At 42.2% G+C, this 27,235-nt stretch overlaps 1 protein-coding gene across 2 annotated transcripts in view; it reads right to left on the bottom strand.

The window, feature by feature from the left end:
* LOC131261135 (RNA-binding protein fusilli) overlaps positions 1 to 25,169 on the bottom strand; it is a 78,731-nt gene extending 53,562 nt beyond the window's left edge. For both annotated transcript variants that reach the window (XM_058263061.1, XM_058263060.1), the window contains exons 1-2: positions 25,023 to 25,169; positions 15,325 to 15,878 (exon numbers count right to left, since the gene is read on the bottom strand). In XM_058263061.1, the coding sequence (XP_058119044.1) occupies positions 15,325 to 15,453 (129 nt within the window). In that variant the 5' untranslated portion in view covers positions 15,454 to 15,878; positions 25,023 to 25,169. The remainder of the gene's footprint in view (positions 1 to 15,324; positions 15,879 to 25,022) is intronic.
* Positions 25,170 to 27,235: the final 2,066 nt, after the last annotated feature.

Raw genomic sequence — 27,235 nt, 5'->3', positions numbered from 1 at the left:
ACAAAGCTGCACTTTAAAAACTGTAAATACACCAAAACAAGTGTTTGAAAAAGCATCAACGCCCGCGATTTAAAAAGGTAGTTTTTCCAAACTACTAATTAGCGATAGTGCGGTTCGTTCGATCGGTGGTTTTTCCGGCGGTTCGTTGCGCACGCGATCATTCAAATCTCCGCCCAACTCTAACCTTGCGCACCGGAATATTGCATTGCAATGGTGGCCGGCCACACGTCGACGGTGTGGTGGTGTGTGAGTGGCGATCGCGGAGACGCGCACGTGAGCGTACCATGCGCACTCCTAGAAGAACATTGCATGCGCAAGGCTAGAATGCGCTAAACGAACATCGCGCGCCGGTTGCACACAGACACAGAGTAGCATTGCGCGGTGCATTTGAGCTTTCACTGTGATTGGCGAGGGGCATTCGCGATAATTTCATCAATCGGACGATGATGGGCGGCAACATCCGATTGGACGGAGAAACATACAGGGAATGTGTCTCAAGACGCTGTAGGGTTTTCATATCTAACCAGTAGCGGATGGGGATAAAAAATGATCATACTATTTTTTTAATTCAACCTATGATTGTCTTGACGATGCATTCGAGCAAAAAATGATTTAAACGTCAAAATGTCTAAAATTAAATAAAAGTAAGCTTCAATTAAGACACGCAGCTACAGCGATTATTGAAAGTTATGTTAAGGTGCAGATAGATGACAGCAACTTTCATTCAACAGAAACTTTCATTCATCTTGATTTCAGTGGACTGAACGTTTCCAAACTCATCATGCGTTTACACGACTCACAACAAATTAACGCTAACTGTCAACCGACAATGATGAGCCGGTAAATAAACTATGCAGAATTGTTAATGAGCTGTACTATTTAATCTCTAAAATTAATAATAACACTCATTTAGCGTTGTGAATCAAAAGTGAACTTAAATCGCATAAAACGACGCGTGTTTATTTCGTTTAACGATAATTTTAAATAATTTTATACTTTTGATTCCCCTTTTACAGCTGTCAGTTGAGTAAGTGTCAAATAAATTTCATTGCTATGAAATAAAATTGTTTGTTTATTTCGCGTTTCGACAAGTTAAATTGGGTTTCACATGAGCGAAATGAGTGTTTGCCAGTTGCTGTTAGGTGAAAGTTGCAATCGTTTAACACGTTGACTGTCATATGTCACCCAAAAGTGAGTATTAGTACAAAAAGTAATTAGTTCCAAAAAGTTGTTGCCCCATAAATAAATGAAAATGCAACATAAAAACTATAGAAATATTAAAAACAAGTTCTTTTGGAAGCTAAGTCTCTGCTTTGCCTTCGGAAACCGTAAGTTTAACAAATGTTTTAAACAAATTTTATTAAAATAAGTATTGTACTAAAGAAGTGTTCTAAAAACGCTTGGCAGTCAACGTGTTAAAACGCCTTTTACCTTATGTGTTGTTAGTGTTGTTAAAAGTATCTGTTTATGTGTCTGTTTATGTGTTTCTGTCTGACTGCCACAACTAACAAATATTCTCTAGTTCATTTTATTTCCAAGTTCTTCTTATATTTGCAACGCCTTCGAATCATATTGTTTTCTTTAAAAAAAAAGTCCAATTAATAAAACTAGAACGTTGGTTCTCTTATTTAGTTCAACTGTTGGGGAAAATTAATTAAAAATTCTGATTTCGACTAAAACAAAATAGTGAAATTATGTACCAAAGATGATCGTTTCATTATAGACGATCGTTCAACGTTTAACTCTTCATGAGTTTCGTTAGTTTCGCTATCTAACGAATAAACATTGGCCTATTTTTAATTAGACCAGGTGTATCGAAATGATTCATTGGCTAAAACTATTAAGACAAACAAAACTCGGTACGATAAATGAACGAATCGATCCCCAACCGACATTATCCAACCGTTGCACTACACAACTATTATCTCTGCACGCAGCTGCTGTTGCTCGATTTCGCTTTATGCAACCGCACAAAGTGTGTAAAATCGCTGAGGAAAATCGGTTCCCCCGACCCACCCAACCCGATCCCCTCGGCCAGCTGTGGACCCACAGGCCCCGGAAATAGGAAAGAAAACCTAGACACCATCGCTTGCCAACCAACCACACACAGACACCTCACGGTGGAAAACGAAAATCGGCTAAAAAGAAATGTGAAACGGAAATGCCAATATTGAATTTTCTCGCATTTGGCGCTTTTGCGTATCGTCCGTCGCCGCGTAATATGGCCTGCGGTGCAAGAGGAAACCAGCCGATCGCGTGGCCGACGCATATGTGTATGCTGATTCCGCCGCTGATGGTGGCAGGCATCCGATGTAACCGAGTTCGCTGCCGGGCTACTTGTTGTGCGTGTGGACCGCTTCCCCACCCCGGGGTTTCATCAGAGTAATATTATTATAACAACAAATTAATTACCACGACACGCAAAGCTGTAGGTGACAGCAGCAATGCCATTTGGCAGGTAGCAAAAACGGCTTTCCACCTGTCAAAAGTCGAACACCAGACAGAAGACATTTCAAACAAAACATAGGTAAAAATAGCAAAAATGTGTTCAAACAAAGGTAAAAATAGCAAAAATTTGTAAAACAAAGGTAAAAATAGCACACAAGCAGTAAATCGTAAAGGATTTAAAAGCTTTTATCAAACATTGAAATCATCATTGTTATGTTAGTAGCATCTATTATTAGTTGATCATCTCAATAAAATATCAATACAGTCACACCTTACTTATTTGTTTCATTGACTAACTACTGTTTTATCCTATGCTATTCTTACATTTGGCAATTGTTCAATTGCTTTATTTTCTTAACTTATGGTGCTTATAAATGTCACTTAGGTGTAGTACTAGTTTTGATTTTTTGGTGATTTCATGAACAAAACGCAATTTGTTTTGATATGATTTGAATGAAAAGATGCAGCTTTTTTGTTTTATCAACGTAGAATAAATTCTTAACGAACGAATCCAGTTATTTGTGCACGTACAAAGGACTTTTATTGTTAAAAACGCATAACATTTAATAGATTTCTCATAAACTTCATAATTAGAAACTGATAAAACTATCTATAAAGGATGTGACTAATATCTAAAAATATTCGGTTACCACGGTTTAGTGTAAGAACATTATGTTTAAAACTTATCAAATCGTAAATAAACTACAGAAAAGCTAAAAAATCTGCTCGCGTTTGCAGCAAATGGTGGAAGTAAATGGTATTACTCTTCAAAACTTCAAGGTCTGAGCTGCAGAAACGCTTGGCAAAAGCGTTAACTGTTTACTTCTATTTTCAAACCCCACGAACCGGCATACATTCGCCGTTCGTAACAAAGACTAAAGTTGCTACCATTCTAAGGAGTTGTTGCAGCAAACTGCATTTTTTGCTGGTGCATCGTGGCACGGTGTACTAACATCAGCCCGATTTCACTACCGATTTGTACTTTTGTAATCGAGGTATGGCGAAGTTAGATGACCCAGATCGTAATGCGAAGAGAGAAAGAGAGAAAAAAGAGGCGGCCAACAAACATCGGTTGGCGTTTTCTAGAACTCTTCCTTCCCACGCTGGTGGAATTTTAAGACGTTGGCGGTGGGGGGGGGGATCGTTCTCCCAAGGCAGACCGAAGGAAACCTTGGAGCCCTTCCGTTGAAATATGGATGCGAGGAAAGCAAAAACATACAGACATTCGAGCAGCAAAACAATGCTTCCAACACTAACAAACCAACAGAAAACCACAAACAAAAAACAACACCAATCGATACGTATTTAAGGCGTGTAAGGGCTAGTTAACCTACCTCACTCGTTCTCACCGCAAAATAAGCTTTTGATTCGCTAAAATAAGCACCCTCGAGAGTTGGGGCTCGTATGCGTGAAGGAGGGATGGATATGGTGTGGAGCCACGACTGACACAAAAACTAACCTAAACGCCCAACAAACGGAGGAAAACAACCCCGGAGAGGATCGCGCCATCGTCATCAATAACTCTTTCTGTCATTCAACCTCGATCGAATCGATCGCACCTACAACAACTGCAGGGAAGGGAGGGGAAAATACATAAGTAGCCGGGGGGGAAGAAAGAAAAGTGCGCTGAAGGAATGCCTTCAATCAAACATTACAAACCCATACCCAACTACAGAACTCCGTCTAAACCACAACCTCGCTTGGCTCACGCGATAGCCGAGGAAAACATCCAACGAAGCTCGAACGCTGGACGATGTTGACGTTATGATGGGTAAAGCTGGGGAATCGATTTGCGCCTCTGCCTCATCACCACCTCCTCCTTACGGTCCTAGGATAGCAAGAGCATCTTCCACGGATCGATACAAAAAAAACTCCATTCACTCTCACCCTCATCCGAAGCAACTCTTCTTCGATTTCCAGCAACCGAACAGGTGGGAAAAATTACCCAAACATTCCTTCAATGCAACAACGGTGAAGACACACGAAGCTGTGGCTTTAAAGATGGGAATACCGATGATAAAAAAATATATATACTGTTAATGTAAGACGAATCATAATGAAGCACCACTGGCGAAAGTGAATCCAACCGAGTCCTGCCCTCCCGGGCGCGTTTCCACACAATAGGGGCTTTAATTGTACCAAAATTAATCACCGAACCGAAAATGATTCGTTGGGCGCTTACTTCGCGGCATTTTCTTCAGAATGGAGAAGAAGGATAAGGAAAAAAAATAACTTCCAAAATGTTTCGCTAAATCTTAGGTAAGTCGCATCTGGAAAACATAAAGACGAACTGCATCAAAGTAATGGCCCCTTCTTACAAGTTCAAGTACAAATGGCTGTTTTATGCACCAAAAGACATTTTTGCAACTCATTAGATTTGATGCACTCGAACCTGCCAACTCTAAAGAGTCGAGGACGAAATAAGTTCCAACCCAAAAAAGCGGTTCGGTTCGCAAAATTATTACTTGGAATGTCCTTTAAACGGTTTGCCCATTTCCGACGCGCGTCCACACTTGAATGAAGCGTAGCTAAACACTATTCCCGACATTATTAAAAAGGCCGACGCGCTTCGACTAACGACGTCCGCATGACGGGTAGGAGCGACGAAGAGTCGCACTCTGCACATACGTCAGGAAGGTCCACACTTGGTATGGTAATCAGAAGCAGCCCAGTTGCAAGGGCAGACGTCGGCGAAACGTCCGCACGGGGTAATTTCGGGGGTACCGTGGATAATTTTGCATCATTTACGGTTTCCAAATGTTGAACACCCGTCGACGACGGCACCACCAACTTCTCCCCCAGTCTAGACGCCTCGGGCACTGGAGTTTTCGCTGTAAAAACGACTAGACCGACCAGGACCGCGCGAGGTCCGGTCTCTTATGGTAAACAGGTACCTGCGCACACGCCGGCGCACACAGGAGCAAAGGATTAATTGCAATTTAATGAAGTGTCCTTGTGTGCCTCCCCGTTTTTTTTTGTTTTTGGTTCTTGCTCGGAACGACTTTACTTGATCGTTTTGCAAATCAGTCGCACTGCACTTTATCTATCAAAAGCGCCGAGACGTATTTTTAAACCGAGCTTGTCCGAGAGCCTTCTAAATGTCCGGAACGTTGCGTTTTTGCGAAAAGCTTCTCGTAACGAAGATGAAACTGATGTCGATGGAGCGCGGAGTCGAAGGAAACGAGAACTAACTATTTTCCATTAGCATGATTAGCATTTCACGGGCAGCCAGCCGAAGAAAATCGAAACCCAGACGGAGTTCCCCCAATCCCGACCTTCAAAAAAGCCAGAATAATGTCGCAATGTGCCAAAAAACCGACCCTCACACAGACAGGCTAAGGAGAGGAGAGGACTCTTGAAGATGGTCACGACCGTCTCGCGGAGCTACAGCGCCATTAGACAAGGTCATTGGAAGAACGAACGAACTTTTGGAGCAACCGCACGTGGCAAGCTCTGAATATGCTGAAGAAGCAGCAGCGGGTTATTGCCTTTAGTCGGTGCTGCACAATTCGGCAACTGTATACTAAACAAGAATATAAAAACACCACACACACAAACACCGCGAAAAAGTGCTCTGTCGCCGGATGTTAGTCATCCGCAATTAAAAAAAAAAAAAGGGGCACACGAAATTAATTTAAAACTAAAAGTAATTAAAAGCGCATCACAGAAGACGTAAACAAATGCCCCTAACAAACAAAGCTCCTCTTCTCCCGAGAAGCATTCTCACACAACAAAAACCCAAAAATCAATATTTCCCACCGATCAATCACCGTTTGCGTCGATTAACTATTAAATTTGGAATCAAAAACTCAATTTCCTTTCCAAACAACCAATCAAAGCGACGGACTTCGTGCGCGCGGGGATTGAAATGATGTGCCAATGTTGTTGTGCGCTATGAAGAAAAACAAGTTAGAGTTCCTTATCGAAAGCGGACGATCGAAATGCATTTGATTAAATATGTTTACCTAACGCACAGTAGTGCTTCTTCCGAGCGTTAACGTCCAAAGAGGGGGGAAAGAGATTCGTCAAACACATTAAAACCCATCCGAGGTCCAATTAGGTTAAGCGATTAACAACGGTACTCTTGCGGTGGCCTGAAAATGGGCTGAACTCCAACCCCTGCGGGCAAAAGAGAGCATCCTTTGGAACCGTCGGGGCCAGTGAAAGTCTAGCTTTTTACCTTTTGCCTTCCACTCCGACAAGAGTACGCGCGCAGATTAAACGTACAGCGTGTTTTAACTACAGCCACTTCGTACAGCAACTCGTTGACATCAATAGCGAGGTGTGTTTTGCTTGCTTCCAATTTCACTCCGGTCCATCATCAAGTGCAACAACCGGGAGCGGCTCATCTCAGAGGCTTGGTTTGCCCGTCCAGGAGAGAGGGGGAAAAGATCAAGAAGCTGGTGATCAACCAACCAGCGGTGTGGCGGGGAACTACGGTAGCCTCACAACAGTAGACATCTTTGTATGCTCTAGCTGTGGTTTTTGCAAACCGCCATAAAATCTGGCAGGTTTCTCTATCAACAACTTCTCCGTTTGCATACACATCATCACCTGGTGTAACATCTCCCATATCTCATGCAACATTCAGGCCGTCATCAGACCTTCAACTCCCGGTAATTATGCTACAAAGATATCCAAATCCAGAAACAGGAATATAGAGCCGGCAACTCTTAACTGTCTTGAAGAACACACGGCTGTCGCAATCTTCTTCTACGTCTGTCCCGGACTGACCGGACAACACGCAGCAGCGTTGTTCGGGAAGTCTCCGGCGGCACGTAATTACCAGTTTGCGCTATTTGTAGCCGTGGCCCCGCTGTCGACTCCAGATGCCCGGCGATGGTTCTCCACACTTCAACATAGCGGAGAGCTGGATCTGAGACCACAGGAAGCAACTTCGAGTTAAAAGTTGCACCGGTTTCTCGCACACCATCGGCCTATAGTATGATATCATTAGCGGCAGGCGCTTCAACCGTACGCACACTCTGAGGCACGACATGCCTGGCAAAGGGTTTGGTTTACCGAAAAAGACGACATGGCTACATCATGAAAGAACTCGAAATTACTCGAAATTAGAGAGAGAAGTCTGTGTTGATTGCTCGCCGGCAGAGATTAATTACTGTCGTGAAATTTGTGTTGCTTACGACCCAAACTCCTGGAAGAAGTCTACCCGAAAAAAGGTAAAGGCAAGGAGAGGACACAGATAAGAGTTAGTAAAAGTTCACATATCCCACACGCCTCTCAAATAACCCTTGGTTGAATTCAGAATCAGACCACGATAGGCGATAGTAACTGAACTCTACCAAACCGGAAACGTGCGCTATCTTCCCAGATATAGCACAAAGCCATTAGAATTAGTTTCAGGAAGAAAATACCTGCCCGCGGATATTGTCTGTCTGGTCCGGAAACAAATATTCGCAATCCATGTTGTTCCGGTTCTCGTTCTGTGTGGAGAACACACATTCTGGGTGTCTCCTAGAACGGAACAAACTCGAGAGCTAGTTACGGGGCGTTGCTCGCCTTCCCGACACTAATTGGGGTCTTTTATGTTTTACGTCGTGCTTCCTGTGACCCGGCGGCTTCTCCCCACTCCTCCCCCGCACACGAGGCAAACGTTGTTGTTAAATGCTCAAATCCGTAATGTGCAGCCGCTTCCTTTGGGCTAGGTTTCGGGGGCCCGGAACGAGCAATTAGGAGATGCCTTACCTTTTGCCGGATTAAAAAACAAACTGTTCCATTTGGTACAATTTCCCCCGTAAGGTGTGCGCACTATGCCTTAACAAAACAATCTTTCTCTTCTCGCTTAGCTGAAGCGTAAATAGGAACGGTTTTCCCCAGCCTTGGGTTCGAAAAGTGACTCCCCGCTGGGGAGACCTTAACCTTAACCAAGCCATTTGTTTGGGTAGTTGAAACGTAAACAGTTCGGCAAATAGGCAGAACCGGACCAAAGGCCAACTGATTTTGTGAAACATAAATATGGAGCTAAGAGAAAAACAACGATCCATCATTGTAACCCATGTCAAAGAACGATCTGTTGATCTCTGTAGCATCATTAAAATGACATAGGGAAGAGCATTATGATTTCTTCATTTCTGTCTCACTGCACCTTGGTAGTGTTAAGAAATAATGTAAATAATGCATTTTAATCCAGGCTAGTGAGCAAACTAGACCTATCCTTACTTATATTTCAGTTGATTATTCCGTTTTTTCATTCTTCTTCAATCGGATAATGCTTGACTCTTCCAATTCATTAGGAGATAAACTTGTGGCACGTGAAAAAAAAACCCCTATTCATCACAAGTCACTAGCGTCCAACATCCAAAAAGAGATCTCTATCATACATTAAACACCACCTTCCGACTCTACCAGGTCCATTACACCTTTGATGGCATACGCTGCTCATCCAGCGCACTTGATGGATTATTGGATTTGACTTTTGATGCATATACCTCTCCTCTGTGAGTTGGTCGTCGCTAAGTAATTTTTTCCTACTGAAAGTACACCTGAGATCGCCTGTAAGCAGGTAGTAGTATCGGACAGTATCCACACGATAAGATAAGCCACACTTCAACGAAATGTCTATGCCATGCCAAGATGGCAACGGGACGCTGCTGCACCTGAGAGGTGGTGCTGCTTATCAACTTCCAGCCACCGCCGACAACGACGACGAGCGCCGAAAATCGTTTCATCATCCGTTATTCAACGAGCAGTTTTCTTTTTCATATATATTCGCTGCTCACTTAGATAAGCGGCGCGGTTCACGGTTTTGATACGACGTTGGAGGAGCTGCGCAAATGGCCTCGGTGTGGGCACATCTTCACCGCCATAAAGCACCGAACAAAAGTCCGGCCTGGTCTTGCCTCGGGAAAAAAGGCAGAAAGCGCAAGGTGATGTCAAACGGAGGAAGTAGTCATTATGGCGTTTTAATTTTTGCTCATAATTTTTATCGCACTAAAACCAGAACGCGTGCACTGGATGTGCGATGATAGCAAAGATGATGGTGATAAGTTGTGAAAAGTAATCTCTAAATCGCCATTACATTATTTCGTGAAAAAGCCTAATCAACTCTCTCCTTGGTATCACCCAATCAACAGCAATTTGACTCGATTTAAATTTTAGGTCAAAGTCGTAGAAATAAATCAGTGTCACGTACAACATCTTATTATTTAAAACATTTTTTGAATGTTTTGATTCATCTTTTATTCTTAACACCTTACTTTTATTGTTATGTAAGTGGCTCTGCTGTGAATTTGTAACATCTTATAACTTTGTTGTTTATCCCTAATATACTTTTTATATTTACGAACTGAAAGATCAAAACTTATTTACGCTCCTTTTACGCTAACTTCCCACAATGCTCTGTTTAAAATAGACGTTACGCTTATCAGGCAATTTGAACCGTACATCCTTTGTTACAATTTAACGCAATTTACACGTTGTATGCCACGTCAACCAAAAGTGGGTGACAACAGCAAATAGTTCTAAAAAGTTTTTGACCCATAAACAAATGAAAATGCAACATAAAAACTATAGTAATATTAAAAACAGATTCATTGGGAAGCTAATTCTTTGCTTGGCCTACGAAAACCGTCAGTTTAATAAATGTTATAAACACATTTTATTAAAAAAGATTGTACTAAAAAAGTATGCCAAAAACGCGTGGCAGTCAACGTGTTAAATCAATGTTCTAAACCCAACAAAAACCGGTCATGCGTGTAGAACGTACTTAACTCCAACGACTGGAGGACTTCGCAGGTCTCCAAAAGAAAGAAAAACCCAATACCAGCAGAAAAACGCCCGAGTCCGTGGCCGGGTTCGAGTGCACCAAGAACCACGAACCGGGCGCAACATAAATCACCATATATTTAAGAGTACTCGACGCGTTCTTCTCCCCCGGGGTCGGTTCATTATGGATGTGTTTTCGCGTAAGTTTTGCCTTTTTATTTCCTTTTCCTCCACTTGGACATTCACGGGGCGCCGGTCTTGACGCGCTTGAAGTACTGGCCAGTACCAGTAGAACAGGCCCGATACTTATTTGACCTTTGTGTCAAACGGTAATTTCCTTTTCGCTCGAAAGTGTCTTCAGCTCCTAAAGGCTCGCGCCTCGTCGCACCGAAGAAAACCGGCGGTTTTCTGTTGCGGTCTTTGACCAAAAAAAGCCCCTACGGTCGTCGTCGTCAAGACTTAACACGTTGCGTACCAAGCGTTTTAGCACACTTTTTAGTACAATTTTTGAAATTATAATTTGTTTATAATATTTGTTAAACCGATTGTTTTCGAAGGCCAAGCAAAAACTTAGCCTCCCAAAAAATTTATATAAAATATTATAATAATTTTTATGTTGCATTTTCATTTATTTATGGGTCAAAAACTTTGTTGTACTAAAACTGCTGTCACCCATATTTGGGTGACGCGGTACGCAACGTGTTAAACCGACAACGGACTTTATGCACTTCTTCTTGTAAAACCCACTATAAGATGCAAGCTGAACGCACTCGTACGGTTACATTTCCAACGAACGGAAAAAAGGGTTATCATCTGATCAAACGATGCATTTTTTAAACTTTAGAAAAAATAAAAACTAAGGCAATGAAATTCAATTGTACTAAATTGTACTAAAAGCTTTTAAATCAAAAATTTATTCGCCAAAACAAAGGCAACTAACTCAACTCTCTCGATTACGAGTAAAGCTACCGCACAAGACATCTTCAGAAAGAAAAAGGTGGTCATGGTGACCCTAAGCCCCGAGCCATCCGTGATCCGTGGTTAGTGCCTTTTGAAGCGACAACGATTCGGAACAAAAAACGGACCGTCCAACGGCAAGGGTCAACCATAGTCCCCGACCTGGACCACGACGACGGACTTACGATCGGTGCTCATGCATTTTACATGACGCAACAAACTTGAACGGACGGGTATATGGCGCGCGCGTTACGTGATTCTTCGCATTGTCGGCCTTTTTATCGACAACAATCTAGAACGGAAGCAGAACGATCGCAGACGATCGACCTGAAAACTATCCCCATACGTTTCTTATCTTCAAACAAGCGGTAGACGACATTTTTCTTCCGTTTATCAATGGGTTCTAGGCGCTAACCATTCTTTCCCGAAGAGAACTATGTTATTTCCTGCTTTTAAAGCATTCTCCCTTTGTTGTGCTGCACCGCTCGGAAAGCGGATGCGGATATGACCCCTTCGCCGATCGATCTAGTTCGATTACTTCGGGCGATAAGAAAGAACCACGCGGGTTTGGTTTTTCCCCCGACTGCGCTCTGAACACTGCTCGGACCGTCGTGACCCTTTTGCTATTCGTACGAAAGCCAAACGGAAATCGAAAATCGGATATGTAATGCATTATTCAGATGGGCACGACAGTCGTCGGCGGTAGCACAATGGTTGCCTTGGTTCTTCTTTATGCCAAGCGTGCGTGTGTGATGCAAAAGTGCATTCGGTGCACATTTAGTCCGGAGTGTGAGTGACGGGGTGCTTCATCAAAATAATTTGCTAAGTGAATGGTAAAACGATTTTGTTTTTAAATTGGCCCAAATATGATGTGAAGATTTAAACGCTTGTTGTTTCTTTCGTTGTACAATTGTTCTATATTTGTTTTATGTGTTCAGACGAAAATTGAAGCACACTTTTTAAAAATATAAACCTACGATTAATTTTGAAGATTCAAGTGTGCTGAGCCCAATCATTGGCTACTAATGATCCATGTTTTTATAAAACTCAAAAACGCCTTTTTTTAATAAAGTAACATACATTGGTTTAAAAATATACCACTTTTGGTTGCTCGATAAGTTTTTGAGCATTTTACAATATCAAACCCAATCCAAGATTAGTTTTGTATTGAGATAAAAATATGTGAAATCCAACGAATAAGGTTATTTTCTACGACATTTCCATTCCTTATATTTACTTAAATAAAGATTGACGTAAGAATTAATTATTTATATGTCAAAGTTAGAAGTAAAAATAAAAGTAAACATAAGATAAATTTCACTTATCGCAACGATCATAGTTTAGTTGTTTAATTAAACCCTAAATTAGTTTATCAAAAAAAAGATAATCCCGCAAGGATGTGGTGACCTTATTCAAAAGAATGGAGAAGTTAAATATATTCAGAAGAATTGCAAAAAACACTTAATTCATAAAATTATAGAAAAGATTAATAAGAAAACTTGTTTTTCAATTTGTATTCCTTGTCTGGAAATTCATTTATGCTGAATTTTACCGCATTTTGTGCAAAAGAAAGAAAAATACCGACGATATTCCCACGGAAAAAGATTAATCGCGAGTGAGAAGCTAGCACATCAATAACAATTTGCCGCAAGAAATGATCCCGCAGTCATTTAGTCATGCTCAAAGTACTAAATAAACATTAACCAATCAACAGTAAATGTTAAATGTGAAAAAGATTAGTAGAAATAATTACTCTGCTGCTGGATGAAGATATTACGTTTTCAGAAGAAGAAAAAAAATGTTTCCCTACACGCAATTGTGCGTTAAGTACCAGACGCATTATCAAACAATTACCCACATAACGGTCCGTCCGAATAGTTATCTTAAGCGAACTGTTCTCCTTAACGCCCCACGACGCATTCCCACCCGGGAAACCCACGCCAAGATCAAAGGTTCTACACAGATACCTCCTCCTGCACACTCTTCCTAAAAAAAAAAAACACCGATAAACGAATCGATTATGTCGGCTGGCGATTAGCGGCGGGCCGTAATCTTGTACGCCTAAGTGAGGTGAACAATTGATTTAAATCTCCGCGGACAAGATGCGCAGTTGCCCCGAGAGATCGCTTCCCCGATAGATAACAATCGAGCTGAGAGAGCGTCCATCGGTAAAAATACGGATGGGAAATGCAGCATTTATCACCGAACCTAATCTGCCGCTCCTCCTAAACCCGCTTTACAACATAAGATCTTAATACACGAGAAGAAGAAGGGGGGAAAAACGGTACACGCGTGCCAGGGAACCACCGCCCGGTGAAAAATAACAATTCAATCCCACTGGTTCATCAAAATAATTTATGACTTTAAATGACCTCCACAGTGCCTCGGGGCTGGGGGGGAAAAGGAGTTGTGTTTTCCCCCCTGAGGGCAGCCAACTGGGTTTCATTTTTTTTTTTAACCAGTAGCAACACATGTACGGGAGGACGCATGTGCAATGAAAGAGGCTGGGCTAGTTTGCAAGAGAGCAAGGAAAAAAAGGAGTACAACAGTACACCGATGGAAAACCTGCTCGCCACAAGCGAAGCCAAAGTCGGTTGGGTTAAGATGTTGGTCAATATAAAGAAAACAGCTTCGGGGGGAGTGAGAAAAAAAAACACGTTTACTGTACAAACACAACAATCGAATCGGTCAAAAGTGAACGATTTTATTTTTTCCTTTTTTTACATACATCGATGCAACTATCGCATCGATGATCTTTTCGCGCGATCGCATAATGATCCGGCGCGGCACCGATCAAACAAACAGCTCCTCCTGGTTTTTCGACACCTCCTCCGTTTTTTTTCCGAAGGACCACAAGAAAACAATAAGGGAAAAGCGAAGCAGTAAATCAAATAAACGGGGAAGCTGCTTTCGCCATTCCGCCGGGCTCGCGGGATTATTCCAATTCGGGCTTCTTTTTTATATCTACTAGAGTGAGGCGACAATGAGAAGCAATTTTGGGGGGGAAAGATACGGATCGAAAATGGATCGCCAAAAATTGGCTTCCAACTGGTTCGTTTCCTCCCTTTCGAGATTCCCCCCCGCGCCCGTTGAAAGTACTACGAAGGGATTTTTCCATCACTTGGATAAATGATCCCCTTTTTGGCTCGGAAAATTAAAACTGTACATCGAACCGTGGTTTCCGCTTCAACTTCGAACCGACATTTAATACGTTATCAACGGATGATCTAAATAAATGTCTAGCCCCGATTGGAAAGGAACGAACGGCAACGGAGTTTCTTTCCGGAGAAATTTAAGGAACAGTGTGAGATAATTATTATGTTAGCCGTTTCGTTCGGAACGTGTTTCATGAATTGAATTGGAAATTGATTTTTAACGAGACCCAATGCTAGTTACAAATTATCAAGAAAAAAAAATAACTCATGATGGTCCCGAATTTATTCTAAAGGCACCTGTTTTTTTAAATAATTTAAATTATTAAAACTTTTGATTTGCATGTCTACCAAACAAAATTTGTAAACAATAATGACTGCCAAAACTGAGAGCCTAGAATTTAGAAGCACACCAAAGCATTCGCTTCTTGTACTTCATCACTCCGAATGCCTCGAGAGTTTGTCCTTAATGAAAGAAAACATACGAAAAAGGTGCTACGTAAAATCCAATAAATAAAAAAACCAGGTAAACCCCCTTCTTCACAGGATCCCGGTTTGACGAAACGTTCAATTGGATTCAAGGAGTGTCCAACTTGCTTCTCAACTCTGCTGCCGCGAAAAGCTTCTCGACAAATTGGCTGAGAGAATTAAATATAGAATGGCAAACGTTTGCGCGCCCACCAGCCTTTGGCCGGACCTTCTTGAGCGTGAGCCACTGGAGAGAAGAGGGACCACCGCTAGTAGCTTGAAGATTGCCCATTACTTTGTAAGACGCATCAAGGTTGTGCACACATAAGGTATTCTCTGTACGTGTGGCGTTGTAAAGCATCTCCAGTGTCGACCTGTCCAAACACCGAGTGGCGGACGAGCGAAGAACAAGAAGTAGATAAAATCCCCTTCTGTAACCCCCGGGGTCTTCGCTTATTTATTTTACCGTTCCTTTCCTTTGCCCCCAAACATTTTCATCCCAACACACGGACACACACACACATCCCGGAGAAGATTAGTATGTGCCTTCCACAAGCCCGAAATTTTTACTTACATTATTTGACTGCACATCGATGATTACGTAAATCAGCAGTACGACCTCCTTCTCGTCCGAGCCGAGCCCGGCCCCGCTCTGGCCGCACGTCGTCACATGCAGCGCCACCACATGGCCCGGAAGCAACATCTTCGTCGCGCCCGCGAGGTTCTGCGCCGTGGAACGCGATCTTTGACTGCTGGCGCACTCGGCTGGATCTTACGAAGCGAGCGTTCTGCGAGCGTCTCCAACTCTTGGCCCTTCCTGCACTCGACGCACCAACCGAAAGATCAACTCGCCCCGCAAAGTGGTTTCGTATTCGTCGGTTGAGGTTTTTTTTTTTTTTTTGTTGTTGTCAACTTGCTTCACACCACTTCTCAATCACGCCTTACACGCGGTTGGTTTTTTTTTTGCAAACTACCAGCAAATCTTAATCACTTTTAACTATTTCCACTGTACTGGGAACACTTTGTTTTACTTGGTTTTTTGTTTGAATCTGCGGGTAAAACATGTAACTCACAGCAATGGTTTTTTTTGCCCGTAACAAATGCACCCAAAAAACTGAAAACTGAAAACTATAAAATTTAGCAACAGGTTGCTATGATTGAAACCGTAAAACTGATTCACACACGCATTCTAGATGGAAAAATGTTGACAGATAAGCCTGACTGCTTGTAGTTTGACGTGGATCACTGGAAAGAGAATCGGGAAAAGGAAAAAAAAACATTAATAAGAATGATCTTTTTAATGGAGAATTCTTGCCCGCGATGGGGAATTAAGCAAAAGGCACTTCAAAAAGGATTTAAAATAATTAAAGAAAAACATACTTGACCAGTTAAAAATCGTACTTTCGACTGTGCCAAGGAAAACTTTCCCAAAAAAAGCCAATTTAAGGTTCCAGAACTCATAGATTGATAAAAAAATCAAAAATGACTGTTGAGGAACAGAAAAACTAAAGAAGACTTCATCGAAAAAAACACACATGCCATTTAAGTGCAAACATTAAAATAAAACACATACAAGCTGTAACAATTTTACATATTCTGGGAAGCTAAAGGAATTACGGTAAGGTACACTCGCCGTTGGTTAGTAAGACGAACGTATCAGAAACCCAGAGAAAGCAGTGACGGCCGACTACGATGCCCGTAAGGACGCCGAAACCAAACTGTCCCACCAACTGGAGGTCAAGCGACGATACCCACAATCGGTGAAGGAAAAAAGCTCCTATCAAATGAATAAAAATAAAAAAAAAAAGAAATTAACCGACCGAGAAGTCACGGATGCTCCCCTTCGAGTGGAGAAGAGAAAAGAGCGATAGCCATTATGCCCCGGCTCGGAAAAACATAAACCCCTTGGACGAATGCCTTTGGTTGGTTTGGACCAACACACCATCGGCCTCTGCTGTGCCTCCTCCCCAGGCAGTGCCGAAAACGGCAGAAGGCCGTCCCCTCCTCTAGTGTGCGTGCGCGATGCTACCGAGGACACGTCTCACACGTCAATGTGCGGTTCAGAAAAAAAAAGTGCAGGAAACTTTCTCCCTTTGCCGAGCACCACAACACCACACACACACACACATAGCGTGCCGATAAAGGCGGCCGGAGAAATTATGTGATCATACGATGCGCGGCAGGTTCAGCCGACAACCGATGCACAGTGGGCCAAAGGCAGGTGGATTTGCTGAAGAAAGAATGTGGTAGGAATATTTAAGATGCTTGGTAATTAAATGCTGATCTAACGAGTATTTTATGCTTTATGGTTCCTTGACTTTACCTTCGTATCATTTAAATAAGTAAAATTTATTATATCAATTACAACAAATCATTGCTTATCTCTATCAATCTTAGAAACAAATAAAAGGCAAGGAAACATATCCGAATTTTATGCATATGTAACTGCATGTAGATGCATGCATTTCTAAATGCTTTATCTCCTTTGTTTTTTTTTCTCATAATGTCTGCTCTTCTGTTCTGGCGCATTACAACTGTGCAGCAGGCAGTCACAAAATCAAAACGTCCAAACAAAAGACTTCAACGCCGCGCAAGCAACGAAAGCAACGAAAGCAACGCTGCCATTTCTCCACCACTCGGCGGCTTAATAAAAGTGGAGCTACAACATTTTGGAAGCGCGTTCGTCGATTCGCGAGGAAAGCCTCAAGAAAAGAGAAAACCTCCTCGTCAATGCTTCACCAAGAGGGCAAAAATGGTCGGGAAGAATGTATCTGCGCTTGACAGCACCGCGAAGTGACCGAAAGAATAAATAACACGGCACGGCCCGGGATGGGGGATATCTGGAAGAAGCTCCTCGTTGATGAGAAGCCGCGCTTGGAAGGAGAGATCATGCGAGCGTCCCCTCCCGTGTGTGTGTGTACTTCATCCTTCCCCTCCACTATCATCGGCGGCTTCAGGGTGGTATAAAAACCGCCGCGTCACAGCACTGTTGTGGCCAGCGCCGCACTCATACACGCACCCACCCGGATGGTGGCCGATCATACTTGGTGGAATGTAATATGGCCACACAGCACAACGTCATCCCCGGACGATTCTGGGCAAACGCGCGATCAAAACCGGACACTCCGGTGAGACCGGTTCCGGGAGTGAACGGTCACTTCTCATCCCGCGCGCGTGGCGTTCCTTCCTTTTCTCCATCGTGGGGCGGGGATGGGATGAACAAGACAGGGGAGAAACCGGTGTGGGGAAGAAACAAAAAAAGCACCGGCAAGGAATGTACGGATCTCGTTGGAACGCGAAACTCGCTGGAACCCGAATATGAGCCTTGGGCGCACCTAGCTGAATACACGTGTCATAATCTTCCCTAGTGAGACGATGCTTCGGTTTCGATTCTCGGTGAGCGTGAGACATCGCACGCGTTAGGATTAGGATTTGGTCGAGAAACGGGTTTTCCGTCCGCGAGAGGATGAGTTTCGGAATGTCCAAATACCATAGCGACCCACTCTCCAACCGGACCTCGCTTTCCATCTTCCACGCACAGGTATTACGTGTTTCGAGCCGAATTTGCATGCAAATCTTCAAGGTACATATTTTTCGTCACTAAAACAACTCATTGAAAATTGTTAAAAGCATAGGAGAAATGATGAGACACAAAACCACCAACATATAGCCTTCACCCACACAGCACTCCGGCGTCGAATCGGCCATTAGCAAAACTTTAATTCATTCAAAACCTTCCACCCAATTAGCACCGTTTCTCACTCGAAAGTCTCAAAATGGTGCGCGCAAGTGAGTTGAACGCACCTCGGTGACGTGACGTGTGTCCCCAAATCACTGAACCTTCGAGGGGGGATGGATGGAAGGGGGCGGGGGGAGGGAGCATACGCGAAAAGGAATCTCCATCGAGCATCGCCTCTTCATTGACCACGATGATCGCGGGGGTATCACACAAACACACAGGGAACCTATTCGCGTGCGGGAAGCTAAAAGCACCAGGAAATGGATACGCTACCGCTTGCTTCCCTTTCTCCCCCCCTCCGCAGCTGTCAACCGCGCGCGTCCGTCCTTTCAGAAGAGTTTCAACGGCATCGACGTCAACAGGTGTCTCGCCAAAACGGCAGGTTGTTCCACTCGCAGACAGCGGAATGTGTATGTGTATTTATGCTAAGGGCGAAGACGACTTGGGTCAGCATTCCGCCAGCATCGATGGGAAGCGCGTTCCCCTTTTTTATTAATATGATACTAATTCCGATAGCAAACACATGGTTCGGATTTTCCCCACTTTTTTTCCGGGAAAGAAGATGGGCGACCTTCAGGGAAAAAATTGTCAAAAATACACTTGACCTAACAACATTTCCATACCATGAAGAGAAACTAAGCGAAGATAGTTTTAAATCAACTGAAACAAAATCTTTTTTCTATTCTTGGATAAGGTAATAAGACTGTGAAATAAATCGCCCATTGATTGCTCTAAATTTTAGCTTGGAAATGCATCTATTGATAGCAAATCACGGATTAATTAGAGATATTATTATTCAAAAATATGATAATTTTAAAATTTAAACCCTCTGTTGAAAAAGTTATCGAACCTTTAATAACTCAACGAATTATAACTTTCGTCGCGACAAGACAAAGAAACAAGGCAAGCGAAAGAAAAAATAAATAAATTGTTTACCTTGTACCAGTTCTATGCGCTAGAAGTCGTGTTCGTTCATCAGCAAATTAATCACACTGAACATGGTGATCTGTTTTGCCCCCTCAGGTGTATAATAACCCTAGCTTACCTTATTTTAGCTGTCAGAACAAACAAACAATCAAACAAATAGTTTGGGGAACGCTTTGAGGCTCAAGGCGGATTACATTCTATTCTCATGTCCTCTCTGCGTATGCTTATGTGAACCGAGAATAAATCTTTTTTCATCTTCATCCATCTTCATTCGTCTTCACTTCCATCCAACGTGTAATAATCTGTCAAATCATTGTCAAAGCATGTCCCGTTGAAAATGAAATGGACAATACGAATGGTAAACTAATGCGATGATAACATGTTTGTGTACAGCATCTGTGGAACATTTCATAAACGAATGCAAACCAAAGATGTGGCGTTTAGTTGTGCTGGATTACATCATTTTTAGAAGAACTCAGGAGACGAGAATGATTTATTCAAAGAGTTTACAAGTTTACAAGTTCAAATTGTGGTAGCAAATTAATATACCCAGTTGAAGATAAGTAAGTTCGAGTAGCAATAGACACCTTTAAATCAATACCAACGATCATTAGAATATCAAAACCCGTTTTCAAACCGTACCCAAAAGAAGTACTTGTTTGCGAAGTATTTAATCTTAATTTCCTAATGGCATTTTCCACCTGTTTTTCTATCGCGGGACCGGTGTTGCTCAGCCTGTTGCGTGCCGGATGATCAATGCCTACAATCCGGTACACACACGGAACGGTCCAAAACTGCTGCAAGCCTTCCCCAATTCAATTTGTCACTAAATGTGGGCCAGGGCACTAACTGTGGTTTCTTGTTTTGCGGTGTGAGACCATCGAAGAGACCTGGTTCGACTAGCAGGGACTTGATTTATTGCCATCAATTAATTGGATTAAGTTTCCACGTTCGCAAGGGTCCCCCCGTGCTTTGCATGTCCGAAACAGATTAAAGCGGCGGAGACGTTAAAGGGCTGAACATAATTGGAACCGGATGCATAACGCTATCTACAAACGGGAATGTGAACGAGACACTCAACAAGGTATGATTGATAATCTAATTGAACTAGATTAAATGTAAAAATTAGTAGAATTTGTATACACCGTTTTTTGTACGCAATTTTTGATTGTTTTATGTACTTGTAAAATTAACCATATCGTGTTGAATGCAATAACATATTTCTTGCGATTTAATTTTAATTTATTGAAAGATATCTTTTATATTTTAATGGTTCAAAGTCACAACAAACTACCAACTTGTAGCCTATCAGGTTTATCTCTAAATGATACCGGAAGAAGGATCTCTCTTAGCATCGTTATCCAAAGGGAAAAACCTCGACAGGCGCTCAAGTGGAAATGGCTATCGGCGAGTACGAGGACTGTGGGAAAATTTAACCCCTGAGTCACGGGGCCACCACACACTATATCTGGCCACATTCAACCCCTCTAACAAACAACAGGCATGGGAAGTCAGTTGTGTTGTGTCCCCCAATTTGATTTGTCTCTATCTCCGTCTCACTTTCTCTTGCTATTTATTTTTCCACTTTTCTACTAGCCTTTCTTTTCGCGCATTCCTGACGCACCTTTCTCGCTCTGACCCCCTTTGCTTTCGGCAGTTTATATATTGTCACCTGTTGAAACCAAAACAACCCGCCAACCACCAACATCCCTTCCCCTTCGTAGCCCACGCCCACCAGAGCCGACGTTCCATTTGTTGTTTATTTTTTCTTCACCCATTTTCAACAGTATCCATGGCAACCTCCACCCGCGAACTTTCTCCAAACGAACCCAAAATAGTAGTGAAGCATAAAAAAAAACGCTGCGTCGAAACCGATCGATAAGAACGACCGACGACGATCGTCAGTGTTTTATTTAATCGAAGTTGGCGTCGTTTTTGTACCATTTTGACTTCTTCAAAACAAGCATTTATAAAATTTTCACACTGCAATGGCGGGAAACGAAACCTTAGACCAAATGCAAACGCTCCAAACCAATATTGTTGTTTCATGGCTAACAAAAACAAACGTCCACATATATTACTCAATTCGATACCGCCATTTTCGAACGATCCCGTTAAAAAGCGGATCAAAGAAGAGCGAATATGCGTCTCATTAGTAATGCAAGCAACGGGCACAAATACCTCCAAAACCGATTCGACTAAGAGTTATGGTAAAAAAAATTAATTGAGTGAGATTAATCCAAAAGAGAAGAATATTTGTGGTTTAAGTAGGTCAACAAATTATTATTTGCTCAAAAAAAGTTTTGAATCTATAGGACGATCCATTCGATTTAATCCCGAATGGGGTGAACAGAAAAATGTGATCAAAATAATAACAACATCTTTCGCCATTGTCACACTTTGTCCCGATTAGATCTGAAGACCTTTGGCCAATGTATTGTAATACTTTTAACCCCACAGATTCATTGAATATTGTGTCGGTTGTCAAATCCTTTTTTTTGTGCCTCCATAAAAGGGTTGAGCGTAGACAACTAAGGCACAAGCCGTGGTTTAAAAAAAAGGAAAATATCTTTACCTCTTTCATGCTCTGTCGCTGTGGCATTTCCATATGCAAATAGTGTCATCCGATAGAAACCCAAACGATTAGATGACACACTAGAGACGATTCATTCGATGCTCCCAAGGCTCCCACCAAATAGACTTGCAAAGAAATTCCCAATAACGTCCAAGCATAACCGAATTAGCTCTACCAAAGATTCCCCACGTACGAGGATCGAACCTAACTGCGAACCTTTTTTTCTCTTTCCCGCCACTCGGCTTCTCTATAATGTGGGGTCAAATCCTGGGAACGAACACGCCTGGTCACAATGTTATCAAACGAAAGGAATTTCACTTCACTTTTATCCCTTCGGACAGACAAGAGGGGGAAAAAGAGCCGTGTGTGCGTCTGGCTAAAAAGACACTGGCGCGCTCATGTTGGTTCCCGATGGCGATGGTGGCGGTTATCTTAATCTCGAGAAAATTGAGTTCACTGGCAGCAACGGCGTGGAAAGAAAGATGTAAATTGGCACCGCCAAAATGCGTGACACGCAGTTGTCAGCGGTTGAGGAATGTGAAAATCTACGTATGAACTACGTATAACCAGCGCGTTCGAAAACAAAAACGATCAAAAAGAGAGTGTACGAAAAAGTTGGAAACAATATTGCCTCGTCTAACACAATACAACAACGATACCATGATTGAAAAACTAATACAATTTACATGAGTTAGAAATGATCAGATTCTTGTATTTGTCTAAGAAGTCCGAAAACAGAAACCTGAAAGCATGCGAAATATTTTGATAAAGAAACAAAACAATTTTTTTTGAGATCAACACCGAAAGGGAATCAAGATCAACCAGAGCATGATGAAATGATCAAATATTTTATAGGAATTGAAAACAAATAAACATGTTTCTTTTTGTCTATTTTAAAATAATCTTACCGGAGCGAATGGAATTGTTCACCTATTATTGATAGTACGATATTTGGATGTTCGATAAACATGTATCCAATAAACAATTGCTTCGATAATGAATCTATATCTATGGAGAAGAAACTGAAACCTATTGGCCAAACGAAAATCAAATGGTAAGTGCTGAATCATTGGCGATCAATAAGGGGTTTTACGGTGATTCGAATGGATCTTACGGGAACGGGAAGGGGATTAGCGTGAAACCAACGTCACCAAGTACGGTAACAACCGAGCCGGCTTTGAAAGGGAGCGTGGCGAATGTTTAAGGACATTAAACATTAAAATGCCATAGAAAATTCACAAAATTAACTGTCCGCAAAACCGCACACCATGATAAACGGACAGGTCGGGCGTGGTTGCGTTTTTGGTCAAGAACCTAGGCAAATTTCGAGTAAGCAGCTCGGAAGTCATTAGCTGTTGGGTTTTTGGCGTAATGTGTACGCCATGGTCTGTCGCGCCAATGCTCAAGGGAACCACAATTTTGCCGTTGTATCGATGGGTCATTCAATTATTCATCCTCTTCCCATTCGCGACAAGGCAAATGCCGAACGTCCGACAGTGATTTTTACCGAAAAGCACGTTCTTTTCAGCCATTATTGTGGTTGTTGCCGCCGGACTCGATTCGGACGATCCGGGAACTGGACGGATCGAAAGAGATAGAAAGTCGCACAATGCAGCGCGGGGCTTGAAGCGACGATCATAAAAGATACCTGCGTGTACCTGTCGCGGATGCGTCGCTTCCATGCGGCGTCGTCACCGCCGTCTTCCACCAACCATTCCGACCCGGTATCATATTGATGATCGGTTGTGAACAAAACTACCTGTTCCGAGAACACATACACATGGATGTGCGTAACATTGCAGGTGCAACAACGCGAAGCCCGCGCGGTTCGTGAGGTGGCTTTTTCACACGGTGAGTCGAGAAGAGTCGTAACAATTTTTCAAGATCAAACAATTCGTAAACATTCTAGGTCAAGGCAAACCGATGGGACATGCCAAAGGACAAAAAAATGACACAGGCAATGAGTATAGTTGGGTTCGATACGAATTTTCAAAGTAAACCACCGTAGGAAGCGTGAAGCATCGTGAGCCAGCTTTTAGTCTCCATATTGATGTGTCTCAGCAGGTGAACGAGAATCTCTCATTTCGACGAATCAGATGTTGATTGTTTACATTTCTTTAAAGGTTTATGTGCGCCCTAATGGTTTTCATTGCACACAAATTACATCTCATTTGGAATTGACTGCCGTTTTCCAAGTTGATGCTTTCTATAAGCAAAATCAAACGAAATATAAATCATGAGCGAAGAGTCTCACCTGAGTTAAAGTGAGCTGCAAACTAAAGCTCACTGGCAGCAGCGGCAAACAGAAAATAAACACACATACACGACGTTCCTGGAGGAGCACACGCGCAACTCGCACACTTTTACGCGAAGCACACCTCAAACGCTACATAAGGGCAGGGAATTAACACATCTCCAGCACCATCGACTTCAGTTCCGGAATGTCGAAAAACCACCAAACAACAGACTTGATTCTGAGGAGGCCAAACAAAACAGGTTTTTCCTTTTGCCAGGCGAAATTTAATTCGCGATAACAAATTCGCTCACTGCGTCGTAACGCATGCACACTCGTCTACGTTTTAATGAAACTGGTTGAATCAGTGTATCCTTTGCTCCGACGAGAATCCTTCTGCACACTTTGCTGGGGGATTAAACTATGCGCAGGATTTGGTTTACTTTTCCCGTTGCACGAAAAACAACAAACTGTCTGTCCGTCCGTGTAGCACACCCCGATTTCCTATACAACACGAGACGCACGTAGAGAATTTGTGAAGCCACGTCTACTGGAACGGTCCAGCGAACTCGACAGGTCCACACCGCAAGCACTGGCTAGGCTGCTGCTTAATTAGGAACGTCCACAACACAGGTGTGCCAATTGACCATTCACAGAATCGAACACAGCACTCAGCACTGAGCAGCAGCACTTTACTATCAACAAAAGTTTTGATGTGTCGGGCTTTATCCAAACATGGTTCAGCATACGAATAAAAATTGAAACGGGTCCAAGCAAACCATGAAAAAATCAACCAACCGTTTAAAACTGTGCCAAAAGGCAAACTATTTCACGATTTCCGATCGCAGTGGTTCGACCGAACAATTCGGCAAACGTTTCGAACCCGTATGGAGTTTCCAGGCTGGCCAGAGCCCAACAGCGGGTGCGTGAAAATGCGTCAGAATTGTTGCGTTACATCCACGAAACTGACAACTTTACTCCAGGTGTACCTTTCCTAATGTACACAGGTAGATCGTGCGTTCGCAACAAACCCTCACCCCAGCACCGAATGGACACGAAAATACCCATACATTGGAACCGAGGTGGGAAAAGAGCACGCAACCACCAGTTGCTTCAGATAGCGCCTATTCGCTGGAAATCCAGGGGTAAGCAACCTACCAGTCTTGTTTTCAACAGAAAAGAGTCGTTTTCTAGAAAATGTCGGGTTTGTTTGGGCGAAAAAAAATCTATTCAGTCAAATTTACCAGTTTCTTCCATCTATTTTCCGCTTTTTTTCTCCACAAAATTAATACGGAAAATTGTGCATTCGATTGGAAATTTTGAATCGAGAAAATTCAATCTCAACAAATTCCTTCTTTTGTGTAAGCTGCTCTAAGTACTATGAATGTACTAAGTATGCAGATTTGGGATCTGGGTATTTGTGCCCATCGTAGCATGCAAAATCATCATGTTTTCTCATTCTGTTTGACTATTGGACAAACACAAAACGAGAAAACATGACGGTTTTGCACGCTGTAATATGTCTTAAATTATTCTCCAGTACGATAAAAAAGCTATTTCCATGAAAAATCATACCGATCCACAAAGGTAGTGGGATGGATTATGACAAAAAACATCCTTTTCACCATGATTCTCCATAGACTATCTGTGGTCTTTGTAACCTGTGTAAGTAGCGCAGCAATGCTTCTTTCCAATGACATACACAAAATTATGTATGCAAAATTAACTTTAGGATGAAATACTTTTTTTTAACTTTTTGTACTAAAAAGTTCTCTTCCCCTGTTTTATACAATGCCCACACGGACACATACACAAAGTTCGTACGCATCTTTTACTATTCGACTTATGAAGAGGGGATTCCAGGACCAGGTAAGTCGTATGTTTTTATCTTCTCACTCTACCTCGTGCTCACCTGTGGCTCACGGAATTGACAGTTACGAACGGGTTTTGTGTGTCGAGCGATAAAAGCATTCAAACTCTTGAATAAATTCCAGGTAAGCACATTATGGCAGTGCTGGCAAATCAACAGAGATATGAATATAACCGAAATATAATTGTTTTAAAGTTTACTTTCTTTACTTTAGGCTGGTTGCGGTGCTAATAAAAAAAAAATGCCCCTAAACATCGTTTAATGCCACGAAAATACATTCCCTTTCATACAATTGGGTGATTTGTTGCTTTGAATACCGAAATCTCTTATTAATGGTTTCATTAAAAGAACGGACTAATGATCATTTTGCATCCTGCTAAAGAATTGCGTACTTGTCTTCTGAATAGAGAATACGAAACGTACAAGTAATTGGGTTTTCAAACAAGTCCTGTATTCATTTCATATTTCACACTTTTCTCAACGGGAAAGTGAAGATCTTGAAAATTCTTGGTAATTTTCTGTAGAGCTGGCGTTTTTCGCTATCAGAAATGCATTCAAGATGATACATAATGTTGATCAAAAGTGTAGATAGCTTATGGATTCCAAGTTAACGATAAATGAAACTAAACAATAAAGAATTTAAACTTTTTTGCACGAAATTGGATCCATCGAAATTGGAGCATACGCGTGTGTAAGTATTTTCGTTTGTGTTAGAAGGCCATAAATTAAACGGAACGCTGTGATTGGCTAGTAGCAGTTCCTTTACGGCCATTGAATCGGTAGTTAGAGGTCAGCGAACCGGGAATTTACAACGTGATCTTCCGGTAAGACAAAAATGTTTGTTTCGTCGTTACACGATCATAGGCTAAATTTTTAGCGGAAGATCGGCTGGTGAAGATGTTTAAATTATCATTAAATTAATGTAAAAAAGCGATTACCTACCCAATTGCGCTTCGATCCACAACCATATCAGATTTGTTGGATACAGAAAACTATTATTTTTGGTCGTGAGAAAACGGCATTTGGTTTTACAATAGTTGCTTCTAAATATAGTTTGAAAACATGTTAAGTCCCATTAGTTGTGGTTGGAAGCAATGTTTATTTACGCAATGTTCAATTCCATGTTTTATGTTGCCAACGT

The sequence above is a fragment of the Anopheles coustani genome, chromosome 3 (genome assembly GCF_943734705.1).
Source record: "Anopheles coustani chromosome 3, idAnoCousDA_361_x.2, whole genome shotgun sequence".
NCBI classification, from domain to species: domain Eukaryota; kingdom Metazoa; phylum Arthropoda; class Insecta; order Diptera; family Culicidae; genus Anopheles; species Anopheles coustani.
This window is presented reverse-complemented; position numbering and strand designations above follow the sequence as displayed.